Raw genomic sequence first — 12,640 nt, forward strand, 5'->3', positions numbered from 1 at the left:
ACAATAGACCATGTATGAAGATGGTCCAGTAAGATCCTGCCACTTGGCAATGTCACAGCTGTCCTACTTGGTACAAGACCACTCCCAATGTGCTCAGGGCAAAGTCCCCAATAGTGTGCTTCTCAGAAATGACCCTGTCTGTGCACAGTCAGTGTTTGTGGTTAAGAAAGGAAAAATGAAGACTGCCTGTTTCTGGTATTTTCAGGTGTGTAACTAGGCTCTGGGTGACTCCTCCAGGGCTCCCTACCATCCCCTGGACTCCACATCATGAAAGATACACTTCACTCTTGGCAGATTTCTCAGAGTTCACCTTTCCCCTGGAAGAAAGCAATGTTGTAACTCATGAGCTGATTGCTATTTTTTCTTAACATCATTAGTAAATAAAATTAGTAATATCTCATTGTGATTGTTGTGTCTAGATAAAGGACACAGTGCTGTCTGATGGATGGCAGCTGGGCTAGCGGCCTCTGGCACTGTGTCAGTTTCTGCTGTCCTTGATGATTCAAGCCTTTGCTTGTTCTCTGGTTGTTTCTGTGAGAGACCAAGGCACTTCACAGTGGTGTGGCAAAGTGCTGCGTTTGCTACTTTAGGCCCTTGGCTTGTGATAGGTTTTTGTTCCATTTTCTCCTCTCTATAAACTCCCTGTTTGCTCAACATCATTACAGAGCTGAAATCTTATTCCCTTTTCCCAAAGTGTGTGTCAAGCAGCCATTTTGCAAACCACGCAGAATCGGAACTGGTTGGGAACAATTGTGATGGGCATTTGTGGCCATGCTAGCTTTCGGAAAAAAAATTCTCCCACTGTTCATCTGGGGTCCTGGAGTCCAGAAAACAATGTGCGCTTGATTAAAATCCCAGTGCCCCTAGGAAGGAAGTGAACTTTGTCTTTCAAGTTGGTGGACAAAGGAATTTAGACTGGATTAAAGCGTTGTCAAGTCTTTGAGACACAAAGAACTAAATTATGTACTAACACTTTTTGTTTTCCCACACGGGAGTACTAACTTTTTTCCACAATATTAAAACTAAAAGACAAGTAGGTAATTGAATTTTTTCTGTTGTACAGTTTCATAAGCATTTCTCGAAAGCACAAATGGATGCAGGAAACCATCTGCGCTCTTTTCCACCCATCTAAAGCTCAGCAGTTAAGAAAGCTCCCTTTGCCCACAGATGTCCTTGCAGGAGCCCAGCCTGGTATTGATTAAAACAGTCACCCCAGGCCTGCCTTCCACACTACTCTGCCTGTTTCTTTGCTCCCCAGCACAGACCCGGGAGTCAGCTGCTGCATTAGTGGGGAGTCAGTCCATGCTGACCCATGGGTGCTCAGGGGTGTGGGTGAAGTGTATCAGCCCTGCATGTCTCCCACCCAGGGCCCCCCGCTGTGCCAGATGGTGCCCTGGGAAGCATAGCCCCCGCAGGCGGGGCTGTGGGCCGAGGCCAAGCCAGGTGAGCCTGCATGAAATACAGCTTGTCCTTCACTTAGGAGCCTCTCGCCCCCTGTGAGATGTCCTAAGCTTCCCTTCCCAGGCCCACGGCCTTCAGGTGTGTGTCCCTCTGGGATGCTCTCAACAGGGCCTCTACTGAATGTATCAGGGTCTTGGTGCTCCAGTGGTGCCAGAGAATTTGATGAATTCCTTAGCTCCAGACTGAAACAGCCCCCCGGCACCTTCCCTCTCTCAAAAAGCCTTAATGGTGGCTTTTAAAGACAGCAGTCCCTTTGGTGTGTCACCCAAAGGAAAAGGAGAAGAGGCTAAAGTGCCAGAGCAGGTAGGAGTGACGGGGACAGCGGCTTCTGGTGAGCAGCCTGTGGCGCAGCACGGGTCCCCTGGGTGGCAGGATCACAGTTCCCAGAGTCTGCTTAGGAATCCACCTGACCCCCTCAGGGAAGGAGAAGTGTCCACTGCTGCTGTCCACCTCTGTTGGGGCTTCTGAACATCTCCCCGCTGCTGGTCTCCCTCCCACACCCAGGTCAAGGTGGTGCCAGCCTGGCATGTTCTTCTCCCTCCTCTGCCTATTTCCTCTTCCAGGAGCAAGCTCTATCTTTACTAAAATCCCACTTCTGGAATCCATTACTTGTATAATGGGTGTGCCAGCTCTTGTATGTATGTATGTATGTATCAGGGACTGAACCCAGGGGTGCTTAGCACTGAGCCACATCCCAGCCCACTTTTAATTTTTTAATTTAGAGACAGGGTCTCATTGAGTTGCTTAGTGCCTCACTACATTGCTGAGGCTGGCTTTGAACTGGGGATCCTCCTGCCTCAGCCTCGTGAGCTACTGGAATCACAGACCTGTGCCACCATGCCTGACTTGGATATGCTGGTGCTGAACCTCTTCCCCTGAAAAATTAAAAAAAAAAAAAAAAAGGAAAACAAGAAAAAAGAAGATGAGGAATGCCTAGAGGCCTAGGGTCTGCTTCTCTCCTTCCTTGTAGGGAGAAGATGGAGGAGGATCTCCCTCTCCATGGAAGCCCCCCAGACCAGATTTCCTCCATTCCCTGGCAGATGGGAGCCTCAACCATGAGTCTAAAGCCATCAAACTCAAAGGAAGATGGTGCCTTCTCTTGCCTCTGCTCTATTAGTAATATCATCACCAGTGTTGGTCATGTGAAAAGAAGTCATAGAATCACCATATTCTTTGAAATGTAACCTTTTCAATCTGGTCATAATTTTTTGACAACATTAAAATGGGGTGGTATAAAGAACCAAAGATTAATAAAACCATCACACCTTTAGCCAGTCACCCATTTTGTCTACATGGTAGACAGAGTAGAAGAGTTTCCATGTGATTGTATATTGCAATATAACTTTTTACAAGCACTCATAATGAATTTTTGAATGGCAGCTCCCTGAGTGAGACCCCCACTGTGATGTTGGGGTTGTGAAGTATGTGAAGTGAGTGTTGGAGTTCACACCACCTTCCTAGAAGCATGAAAACTGCAGTATGTTTGCCACCATGACTTCACTGGAATCACAGACCTGTGCCACCATGCCCGGCTTGGACGTGCTGGTGCTGCTCTGCTGGTGTCATGGCATTTGTGAAGGAGGCCTGAGGAGACCTGGGCATCTGCTGTGCTGAGACGTGTCTCCTACACAGTGAGGTTTCCTTGATTCCATTCTGAGAGTGAAAAAGGCAGCTGGGTTTTGATAATCGATGTGGATCCAGCTAGGAAGAGACGTCAGCAGCACATATCAATGGACAAGCACTGGCTCTGTGTTCTGGCCGCGCAGCAGGACGGTCATCTGTGGACAAGCACAGATGCAAAGCCGTTCAACCCACTGCCAAAGTTTCTCCTTCAATCAAGAAAGGTATCAGCACGATGATCAGGAATCACTTAGTTTTAGAAAAGCACTGACTATAAGATAAGTTAATAAATTATAATGCAGGAATTACTGAGTATTTTTTCTGGCCAGTGGCTTAAAAGTCTGATTTTTTAGTTCTTTATGTTCTGAATCCTGATCTCCCGTTGGAGGGGTCACTGGCAGAGTTCCTCCCACTGCGTGGGCCCTCTTTCACACCTTGAATTGTTTCTTTTGCTGTACAGGGCTTTTAAATTGATGCTACTCCAGTTTTTGATCCTTGGCTTCTTTTTTTTTTTTTTTTTTTTTTTTTTTTTANCAAGTTATGTTTGCCAAACATAGACCTGTGCCTCTAAAGGGAGTAGGTCATGGTAACTAAACACACTTCAAAAAATCCACAGGAAAATAGAGGAAAGCATACCAAACCATTAACTAAGGAAGATGTAAGTATTTCTTAGAGTGAATACATAATAGGTCTGTGTTGGGAGGAAGGAAGAAAAGGAGGAAGAGGGAGAGAAGGCTGACAGGACCTGACTGCACCTGCAATGCATGAATGGCAGAAAAAGGAGTCACAATCACAGTCGTCTTCTTTTACTTCTCCACCCACTGGGAAAAGACAGGCTATGAGAGATTTCCGAATGGTCCTTAAAGGGAAGGACCATCTTCTGTCCTCTCTTTTTCCTTCTTCTTGCTGGTTAGAATGAGGTGCAATGACCGGAGCTCTGGCAGCCACCAGGAAACAAAAGGTTATATCAACAAGGAAACAGCACAGCAGAAGAGAAAGAAGTGTGCTCCTCTGGATGTCTCAACCCCGTTCAACCTGAGCTGCCTATCCCAGGTTTCTTTGCAGCCAAGCACTTGCTCTCCATCCATCACTCTAGAGAACAGAGACAGCACGGAAACCTGCACATGAAGGGTAACAGAAGTGTTGCTCATAACATTACAATACACCCCTCCTCAGGTGGATGGTTAAGTGAACTAGGGCAAAGCTACACCGTGAAGTAAACAGACCACTGGTACAGTTGACCACCGAATAGCTCTGAGCCCCGCTGAGTGGAAAAGATCCCATGAGCAATCATTGCTTAGTACCAAGTTTTCAACACACAAGCTTTTTTATTGTTATATTTTTTAGTTTCAAGGGTCTTGTTGAGGAAGCTGGTGCCTGTCCCTATATGATGGAGTGTTGGCCTGCATTTTCATCTAGCAGTTGTGAAGTTTCTGGGCTGATTCCTAGGTCTTTGATCTACTTTCTTTTTTGTTCTGGGGATTAAACTCTGGGGCAATTAATCACTGAACACATCCCCAGCCCTTTTTAAAATATATTGTATTTTGAGATCAGGTCTCGTTGAGTTGCTTAGGGCCTTGATAAGTTGCTGAGGCTGGTTTTGAACTAGCAATCCTCCTGCCTCAGCCTCCCAAGACACTGGGATTACAGGTATGCTCCACCATGCATGATGGTCTTTGATCTACTTTGAGTTGAACTATTTTTTAATCTATTATTATTATTATTTTGTAGTTGGAGATGAACAGAACGCCTTTATTTTATTTGTTTTTTATTTTTAGGTGGTGCTGAGGATTGAATCCAGTGCCTCATACATGCTAGGCAAAAGCATTCTGCCACTGAGCCACAGCCCTAGCCCTTGAGTTAACTTTTGTGCAGGGTGAGATGGGCTCTAGTTCCATTCCTCTACACATGGATATCCAATTTTCCCAGCATCACGTGTTAAAAAGGCTGTCTTTTCTCCAACATATGTTTTTGGCACCTCTGTGGAGTATAGATGGCTGTTAGTACGAGGCTTTGTCTCTGCACTCTTTGCCTTCTGTTCTCTTCCACTGATCTTCATGACAATTTTGATGCCAATACCATGCTGATTTTGTTACCATAACTCTGTAGTATTGTTTGAGTTCAGGTATTGTGATGTCTCCAGCCTTTCTCTTCTTGCTCAGGATTGTTTTGCTATTCTGGGCCTTTCATTTTGTGCCCTTTGGATAATGGTGCCCATCACTTGATTAATTCCTAGCAATGATAATAACTTGCTTTTCATCACATAATCAACCCAGAGGAACCTATGCAAGACAGGTACTCCATGAGATGCTGTGATTTGCAGCCCTGTGAGAGCCAGGGCCAGCATTCAGATAGCCACTGTAGATGCAGGAATGTATGCCCTTCCTGTTGCGCTGTGCACATATGGATGAGGGGAGGTCACAGGCCCAGGTTTTGCTCATCAAATAGATGCATTCAGTACTCTATGAACTCACTACTGAAAAACCAAATGAGAGCACAAATGTGAGATCACTGAAGTTTCAAAACCTGAATGGGAGCCAGTGGCTTTCAGGGTGAGCTTGGTCTGCTTCTGTGACAGTTGAGCTTCCAAGGCCTTTAGAATAGCAGAGACACTGGGGGGGAAGCATGCAATGCATGGAGGCCTTTGAGGCTCTTCTTGCAAACGCAGCCCCTTTCTGACAGCAGGGCCAGCTGAGCCCTGCACATTCAGTGCCTCAGCATCTGTTTGAGGTCTCTGAGGTGTGGCTCAGTGCAGATGGAGACAGCAAGTGCACCACCTGGGGATCCCTCAGACTCTACTTGTGGCTGTTGTAGGCATACAGCAGGCTTTAGCCATGTGTTTGCTCCTGAGCTAGTGGGTAGGTGGAAAACATTCTGGAACCCAGGTGACACCAGAACAGGTGGCTTTCTGCTGTCATGTGTGGACACACCCATCCTTCCTAATGCCCTGTGCTCACTCTGCTCTACAACAGGGCACATTCCTGCTGCACATATTCCTTTACCTCTCCTCTGCTGGACTGGGAGGCACTGCAGTGTGGGGCTTCCTGTGGGACCCCTCCTTGTATAGTGACACAGAGAGTATAAAAACTTGGGCTTGTAGCAATACTAACAAAAGAGAAAAAAAGGGAGAAAGAAAAACATCTATTTGGAGAAGTATGCCAGGTGGTGAATGTGGAAGGAATGGAAGAATTAGCAAATTGCCATCTTCCAGCCACAGTGTGATGACATTCAGGAAGGGATGCTGCACCCTGGGGTGAGCAAAACACCTGAGGTGCGGGATTCACTGTCAGGGGCAGCCTACATACTTCCAATTATCCAGAAAAGCATGCCACCTTGTCATTCCAGGACTCTGGCAGACCCACCCTGATCAAGTGATAAGATCAGTATCCAAGGTAATCACATCAACTGTCTTCCTGCTCTGCCTCAGAGCTTTCCCAGGTTGCAAAGAGGATGCAAAGTGCATTAAGTCAGAAGCCAGGCTTTCTAACTGGACTGTCCTCCTTCCCTCTCCATCCTCCTCTTTTTTCTCTTTCCTCCTCTTCATCACACTGAGATTTCTAGTGGCATGGCCCAATAATTTGTTTACATACAAAGAATATGGGAAAGTAATGGGAGCAATGAAACAGAAGTAGTTACATGGAAAGAAGATATGCTGGAATAAATCTTGGGGTGTTTGGTGGGAATTGAAGATACATATGCACACTCTTGCTTCAAATAAATGGATATCTCAAAAGAGAAACCAGAATCCTTGGAGAAATGGCTGACCCTGATGCAAGTGGGAATGTCTTATTGGTCAGAGAACACACAAAGTTCAAGGAATAATGTGGGTGTGAATACAACATGGGGACTGGTCTAAAAGGCTTCACCCACCAATGCTACAAGATTTGACCAAAAAAGAAACAAGGTGGTCTGAACTTCCCTGAGAGAGAGTGTTCTATAGACAACTCCAAGGCCAGACCCAGCTGTCCTCTCACAGCTCTGGAAGAGCTGCAGCCACTCTACACAGAGGCCCAGCTGGGGGAGACACCAGAGGCAGAGGAGGACCAGAAGAGACAGCCATGGGTGAGGTCAGAGATGAGACAGACAATGGTGGTGCCTGAGAACTTCCCAAGAACCCACGAGTAAGAGTAAAATCACTTCACTATAGATGGGCAGGACAGGCATGCTCTATGGCATCACAAACTGCCACACTCTGTAAGGAGTGTCATTGGCTCAGGCAAGAATAATCAAAAGATGCTAAAACAGATGGGCTAAGTGGATGAGCAATAAAATAGTTACGCTTCCAGAGGATTTTCTTAATCACTTATTAACCAATAAGGACAACACAGCATTAACTCAGAGCTTTCCGACCATTGTTGGGCACAAACAGCTATCCAGAGTGTTGAGGCACCCTCTGGGCCTGAGGGGTAACACAGGGCTCCCGGCAGGGTGACTCATCTGCTAGAAGCCACTTCACCAGGTCTTCTCAGGGTGTCTTGCATGTGTACCAGAGCATGGAAAGCTAGAAAGAAATACACTGCTATGCCAGGTGCAGTGGCGTACTCCTGTAATCCCAATGGCTGGGGAGGCTTAGATGGGAAGACTGAGAGTTCAAAGCTGGCCTGAGCAATGGCAGGGCACTAAGCTTTTCAGTGAGACCCTGTCTCTAAATAAAAAATACAAAATAGGGCTGGGGGTATGGCTCTGTAGTTGAGTGCCCCTGACTTCAACCCCTGGTACCAAAGAAAAGAAAGGAAAAGAAAGAAATACATGGGTAGGCTCAGAACTCTTGTTCACTGACCTCTTTTCCTTAAATTGGAAAAGAACTAAATGCATTGAATAATCACAAAATTCATACATAACAAGAAACACAAAGAATACATCTGTAAATAACATTATTAGGAACACTTTGACAAGCTCTACAGTGTTTCTCATGGAGCCTCCTTCAGGCCCTGTGCACAGTGTGAGCCCAGGTGCGAATGGCACACAGATCACCCTGTGATGGACCAGCTTCCCAGGCTGGTCTTTGTTATGCAGCCCTCCTAATTCAGCCTCCCAAGCTACTAGGATTACAAATGTGCACCACCACACCTGGCTAGTAAATCCTAGTTTTTCTCAATTTTAATTTGCAATATTGTAAATGATTTATACAATCCAGATAGACACAGATTGAGATCTTTGAGATCCTCCATTGCAAAGGGAGTAATAGAATCCTCACCAAAGTGTTGAGAATCTGAATTATTTCATTCCCTTTAAATTGCAGTTGGAGAAGCTGTGATAGGAACTGGCTAGACGACTCAATCTAAGTCCAAAAAGCTAGTCAATTTTGATGACCCCAGAAAAACCTATTTTACAAATGAAATAATTTTTTTATTTTACTGAATACTAATAGAACATTATTGCTAGCTATACTGAGGCTCTTATGACTTTTTTAATCCTCCTAAAAACTGCATGGTGACTCTTACCAAACTGTACTCTGTGAGCCGGTTTCTTTGAGGAACATGGAGAGTGTTCCTTGGGAATCAGTTACATCTTGGGTAAGTTAACCATCTTTTCTCCAGTTCCAGTTTTTTTTGGTCATTGCATTCCATAGAGTCTCAGTAAAGGAACACCAGTAATATCAGGAAGTTTTCACTTAAAAATAAGGACTGTGTCTGCAATGCCTGTTTATACCACCATGCACACACAACGCTCCCTCTATGTAATCTATAAAATCTGTGCATGCTTGGAAGCTTGGCATATTGATGTCTAGGTTACCCTTCACTGATTCCCTGAGAAGCTGTGAGGCTATCCTGAGAGATCTGAGTCATGTTCTAAAAACACAATTGATTTCAGACAATTTTTTCGGCTTAGCTAAATTCTAAATTTACCTTTGGATTTAAATGCAGCACAATATCATTATTTTGACATATGCAATGTAATTCCTCTAGTTTTCCAAGAATGACCTTCCTTGATGGTACAAAATCTTTTAAAAGAAGCAAGTAACTAATGTCCTGTTCCACACCAGCATAAACATAGAAATCATGCAGCACTTGGAATAAATAGAAACTGTTTTCCATAGCATCGTGGTGAGGTAAGCTCCTGTTGCAGCCTTCCACAGGGCAAGAGTCTGACTGCAGAGACTAGCTTGAAGCCATCCTCTCCTAACTCTCCCTTTGTGAAAGACCATGCAGAAGCCAAGAAGACAGGAGACAGTGGGAGAGGAGCACAGCCCAGCACAGGACCGGGCCCGGGCAGGCCCTGCTCCACACCGGGGCAGTGGCAACAGCTGCACACAAGTTATGTTTGCCAAACATAGACCTGTGCCTCTAAAGGGAGTAGGTCATGGTAACTAAACACACTTCAAAAAATCCACAGGAAAATAGAGGAAAGCATACCAAACCATTAACTAAGGAAGATGTAAGTATTTCTTAGAGTGAATACATAATAGGTCTGTGTTGGGAGGAAGGAAGAAAAGGAGGAAGAGGGAGAGAAGGCTGACAGGACCTGACTGCACCTGCAATGCATGAATGGCAGAAAAAGGAGTCACAATCACAGTCGTCTTCTTTTACTTCTCCACCCACTGGGAAAAGACAGGCTATGAGAGATTTCCGAATGGTCCTTAAAGGGAAGGACCATCTTCTGTCCTCTCTTTTTCCTTCTTCTTGCTGGTTAGAATGAGGTGCAATGACCGGAGCTCTGGCAGCCACCAGGAAACAAAAGGTTATATCAACAAGGAAACAGCACAGCAGAAGAGAAAGAAGTGTGCTCCTCTGGATGTCTCAACCCCGTTCAACCTGAGCTGCCTATCCCAGGTTTCTTTGCAGCCAAGCACTTGCTCTCCATCCATCACTCTAGAGAACAGAGACAGCACGGAAACCTGCACATGAAGGGTAACAGAAGTGTTGCTCATAACATTACAATACACCCCTCCTCAGGTGGATGGTTAAGTGAACTAGGGCAAAGCTACACCGTGAAGTAAACAGACCACTGGTACAGTTGACCACCGAATAGCTCTGAGCCCCGCTGAGTGGAAAAGATCCCATGATCAATCATTGCTTAGTACCAAGTTTTCAACACACAAGCTTTTTTATTTTTATATTTTTTAGTTGTGGTTGACACAATACCTTTATCTATTTATTTATTTTTTATATGGTGCTGAGGATCGAACCCAGGGCCTCGCACATGCTAGGCGAGCACTCTACCGCTGAGCCACATCCCCAGCCCCAATACACAAGCTTTTGGGGGATGTTCCAGATCCAAAACATAAACGACCCTCTTTTTTTCTAGAAGAATTTTCTCTTACCCAATTGTCAACTCATAAAAAGTACAAGAAAAAAGGTATGTTTGAGAGGGAACTTGAATGTGCGTATAAGATTTGGCACACAAAGGAGAACAGAAAGAGGGTACACAGGGCAGCAGGGTGTTGTATAAAATGCCAAGTGTTATTCATCCATTTGAACCCAGATATGGGCTGAGTGTTTTAATCTGTTGGTTAGGAGTTACATCCCCTTCTGTAAAAATTGCAATAATCCTCTGATGGACTCCGATAGCTTTGTAAACACCATAAGTTACTACTATCAGCATCTTTTCAGTCCAGGTCCCAGACAGGAAAACAAATGATTCAAAGTACTTTAACAGACATCATCTGGGGGCGGGAATATTTACACAGGTGTCCAAGAGCCAAAACAGAAGGTGTGATTACAAGGGAAACTCCTTCATGGGGAGTAGTCACCAATCCTAGTGCTGGTGGCTGGGTTGTATTATCAGGGCTCAAACATGTATCGCTGGGGTGCAAACAAGGAAGGAAAGAGGCTGTTCTAACTGGCTCTGGATTCTGTGAGGGAGAGAGCCATTTCCCTGGATTCCAGAAGCATAAGAGAAATGAGCAACTATAGCTTTCCTCTGTTCTGCCTTCTGAGTTCCTGTGTTCTCTGGGAAGATGCTTCCTGGAGGCCAAATGACAAGATGGCTGCAAAATGCAGTTTGGAGACTCCTGGCCTAACCACCATCTCAGCAGGATGTAGGTGACCAGGGGGCACAGCCCACAAGTGAGTATCAGGCATGGTTCTCCATTAGACAGTAAACACTATAAAGAGAAAGTGAGCTAAATGGTCTTTAATCTTCAATAGATTTCATATTGTCTAGGGTTTGTGTAAAGTGCTCAGTATCAATAAATATCTGAATAAATGCGTATTCCCACCATTGATAAATACTTCAAATCAGTATCCAACTTAAACAACTGGCAGGTACTAAGAACTTATTTGTAAAGAAACACTTTAAAGCTGGGTGTAGTACTGCATGCCTGCAACTCCAGTGACTCAGGAGGCTGAGGCAGGAAGAACGCATATTTGAGACCAGCCTTAGCTACTTAGGCCCTAAGCAATTCAGTGAGACTCCGTCTCTGAATTAAAATAAAAAAGTGTTGGTGATGTGGCTCAGTGGTTAAGTGTCTCTGGGTTCAATCCCTGGTACTTCTCCCCAAACAAAAGCACTTTCGCGCCCCCCCACCCTGTTTTTCCCCTTGAATGAGTATCTTTTTCCTAAATAAACCTCTGCCTATGCCTTCATATGGTGCCCACTGAGGTTCTTTTCTATCACCTATGCTAAGATCCAACTCCCCCCTCCCCCAGTCGAATTCCTCAGCTCCTCTGGGAATGCCTCAGACCCTTCTCTGGAGACATCTTTTCTCCCATGACATCTCTTGGTGGCCTTTTTGTCTCTTCTAGATTACAATTTCATGTTAAAAAGCATGGCCGTGTAAGAATTCTAACCCATTCCCACAGCCATTTCCTGTAGGTCAGTCAGGCTGAGACTACTAATCCGGAAGGGGCAAGGTCATTGCTCCTTGCCACCCTGAAGCAGCCATAGAAGTCAAATCTTCACCCTTCACCAAACCTTTGTGAGGATGATGAGATGGCGATTTAGGTAAAGAGATATACTGTGTCTCAAAGGAAACACCCCTGAGCCTCCGAGATGCAGAAAACACTCAGGAGGCCTTGCAACTGATGAGTGACAGGCCCCAAGTCCCCCTGTGGCTCCACCTCCAGTCCGGCCCCTGACTACTGCCCCTCTAAATACTGGAACCCAACTCCAGGAGGGGCATCTCATTCTGGAGATAGCCTGCATCCTCCCTTTTATGTGTCTCTACTTCCTAAATAAGTCTCTGAGCAAAATGCTTTAGCATATATGGTCAATAGGCCTGTAAGTGCAGGTCGCTGTGTGTCAAGCAATTTTTCAGGCCTTTCGCTTGAAACTGCTTTTCACTGCAGTTGAACAATACACAACAGGCTTTCCAGTCTGTGCACCACGGGCTGCTTATTCGTTCCCTTCTCCCTGCTGCTCCAGGAGAGCAGGCCGAGGCCGCTCCCGACGTCCGGCGGAGGCGGAGCTGGAGGGCTCGCAGCGCGGGCTGCTGGAGCTAGTACGCCCTCCACCCAGGGAGACTTGAGTGTGCGCTGTGGGAAACGCCAGTTAACCGGTAAGGTACCCAGAGCTCAGAACCACCGAACCAGGCGAAACGATGCTGGCGCCCCGCAGCAGGCGAGCGCCCCGCTCGCCGCTCTCAGCGACTTCCGGAGCGCGGCGTCCCTCCTGGGCC

General features: G+C 45.9%; 1 protein-coding gene across 1 annotated transcript in view; it reads left to right on the forward strand.

Annotated features, from left to right (window-relative positions):
• The first annotated feature begins 11,791 nt into the window (after positions 1-11,791).
• Positions 11,792-12,640, forward strand: part of Mettl14 (methyltransferase 14, N6-adenosine-methyltransferase subunit) — a 27,445-nt gene continuing 26,596 nt past the window's right edge. Inside the window, exons 1-2 of the mRNA XM_048813931.1 lie at positions 11,792-11,799; positions 12,388-12,463. Of these exons, the coding sequence (XP_048669888.1) occupies positions 11,792-11,799; positions 12,388-12,463 (84 nt within the window). The remainder of the gene's footprint in view (positions 11,800-12,387; positions 12,464-12,640) is intronic.

This window comes from Marmota marmota, unplaced genomic scaffold (assembly GCF_001458135.2).
Source record: "Marmota marmota marmota unplaced genomic scaffold, marMar, whole genome shotgun sequence".
NCBI classification, from domain to species: Eukaryota; Metazoa; Chordata; class Mammalia; order Rodentia; family Sciuridae; genus Marmota; species Marmota marmota.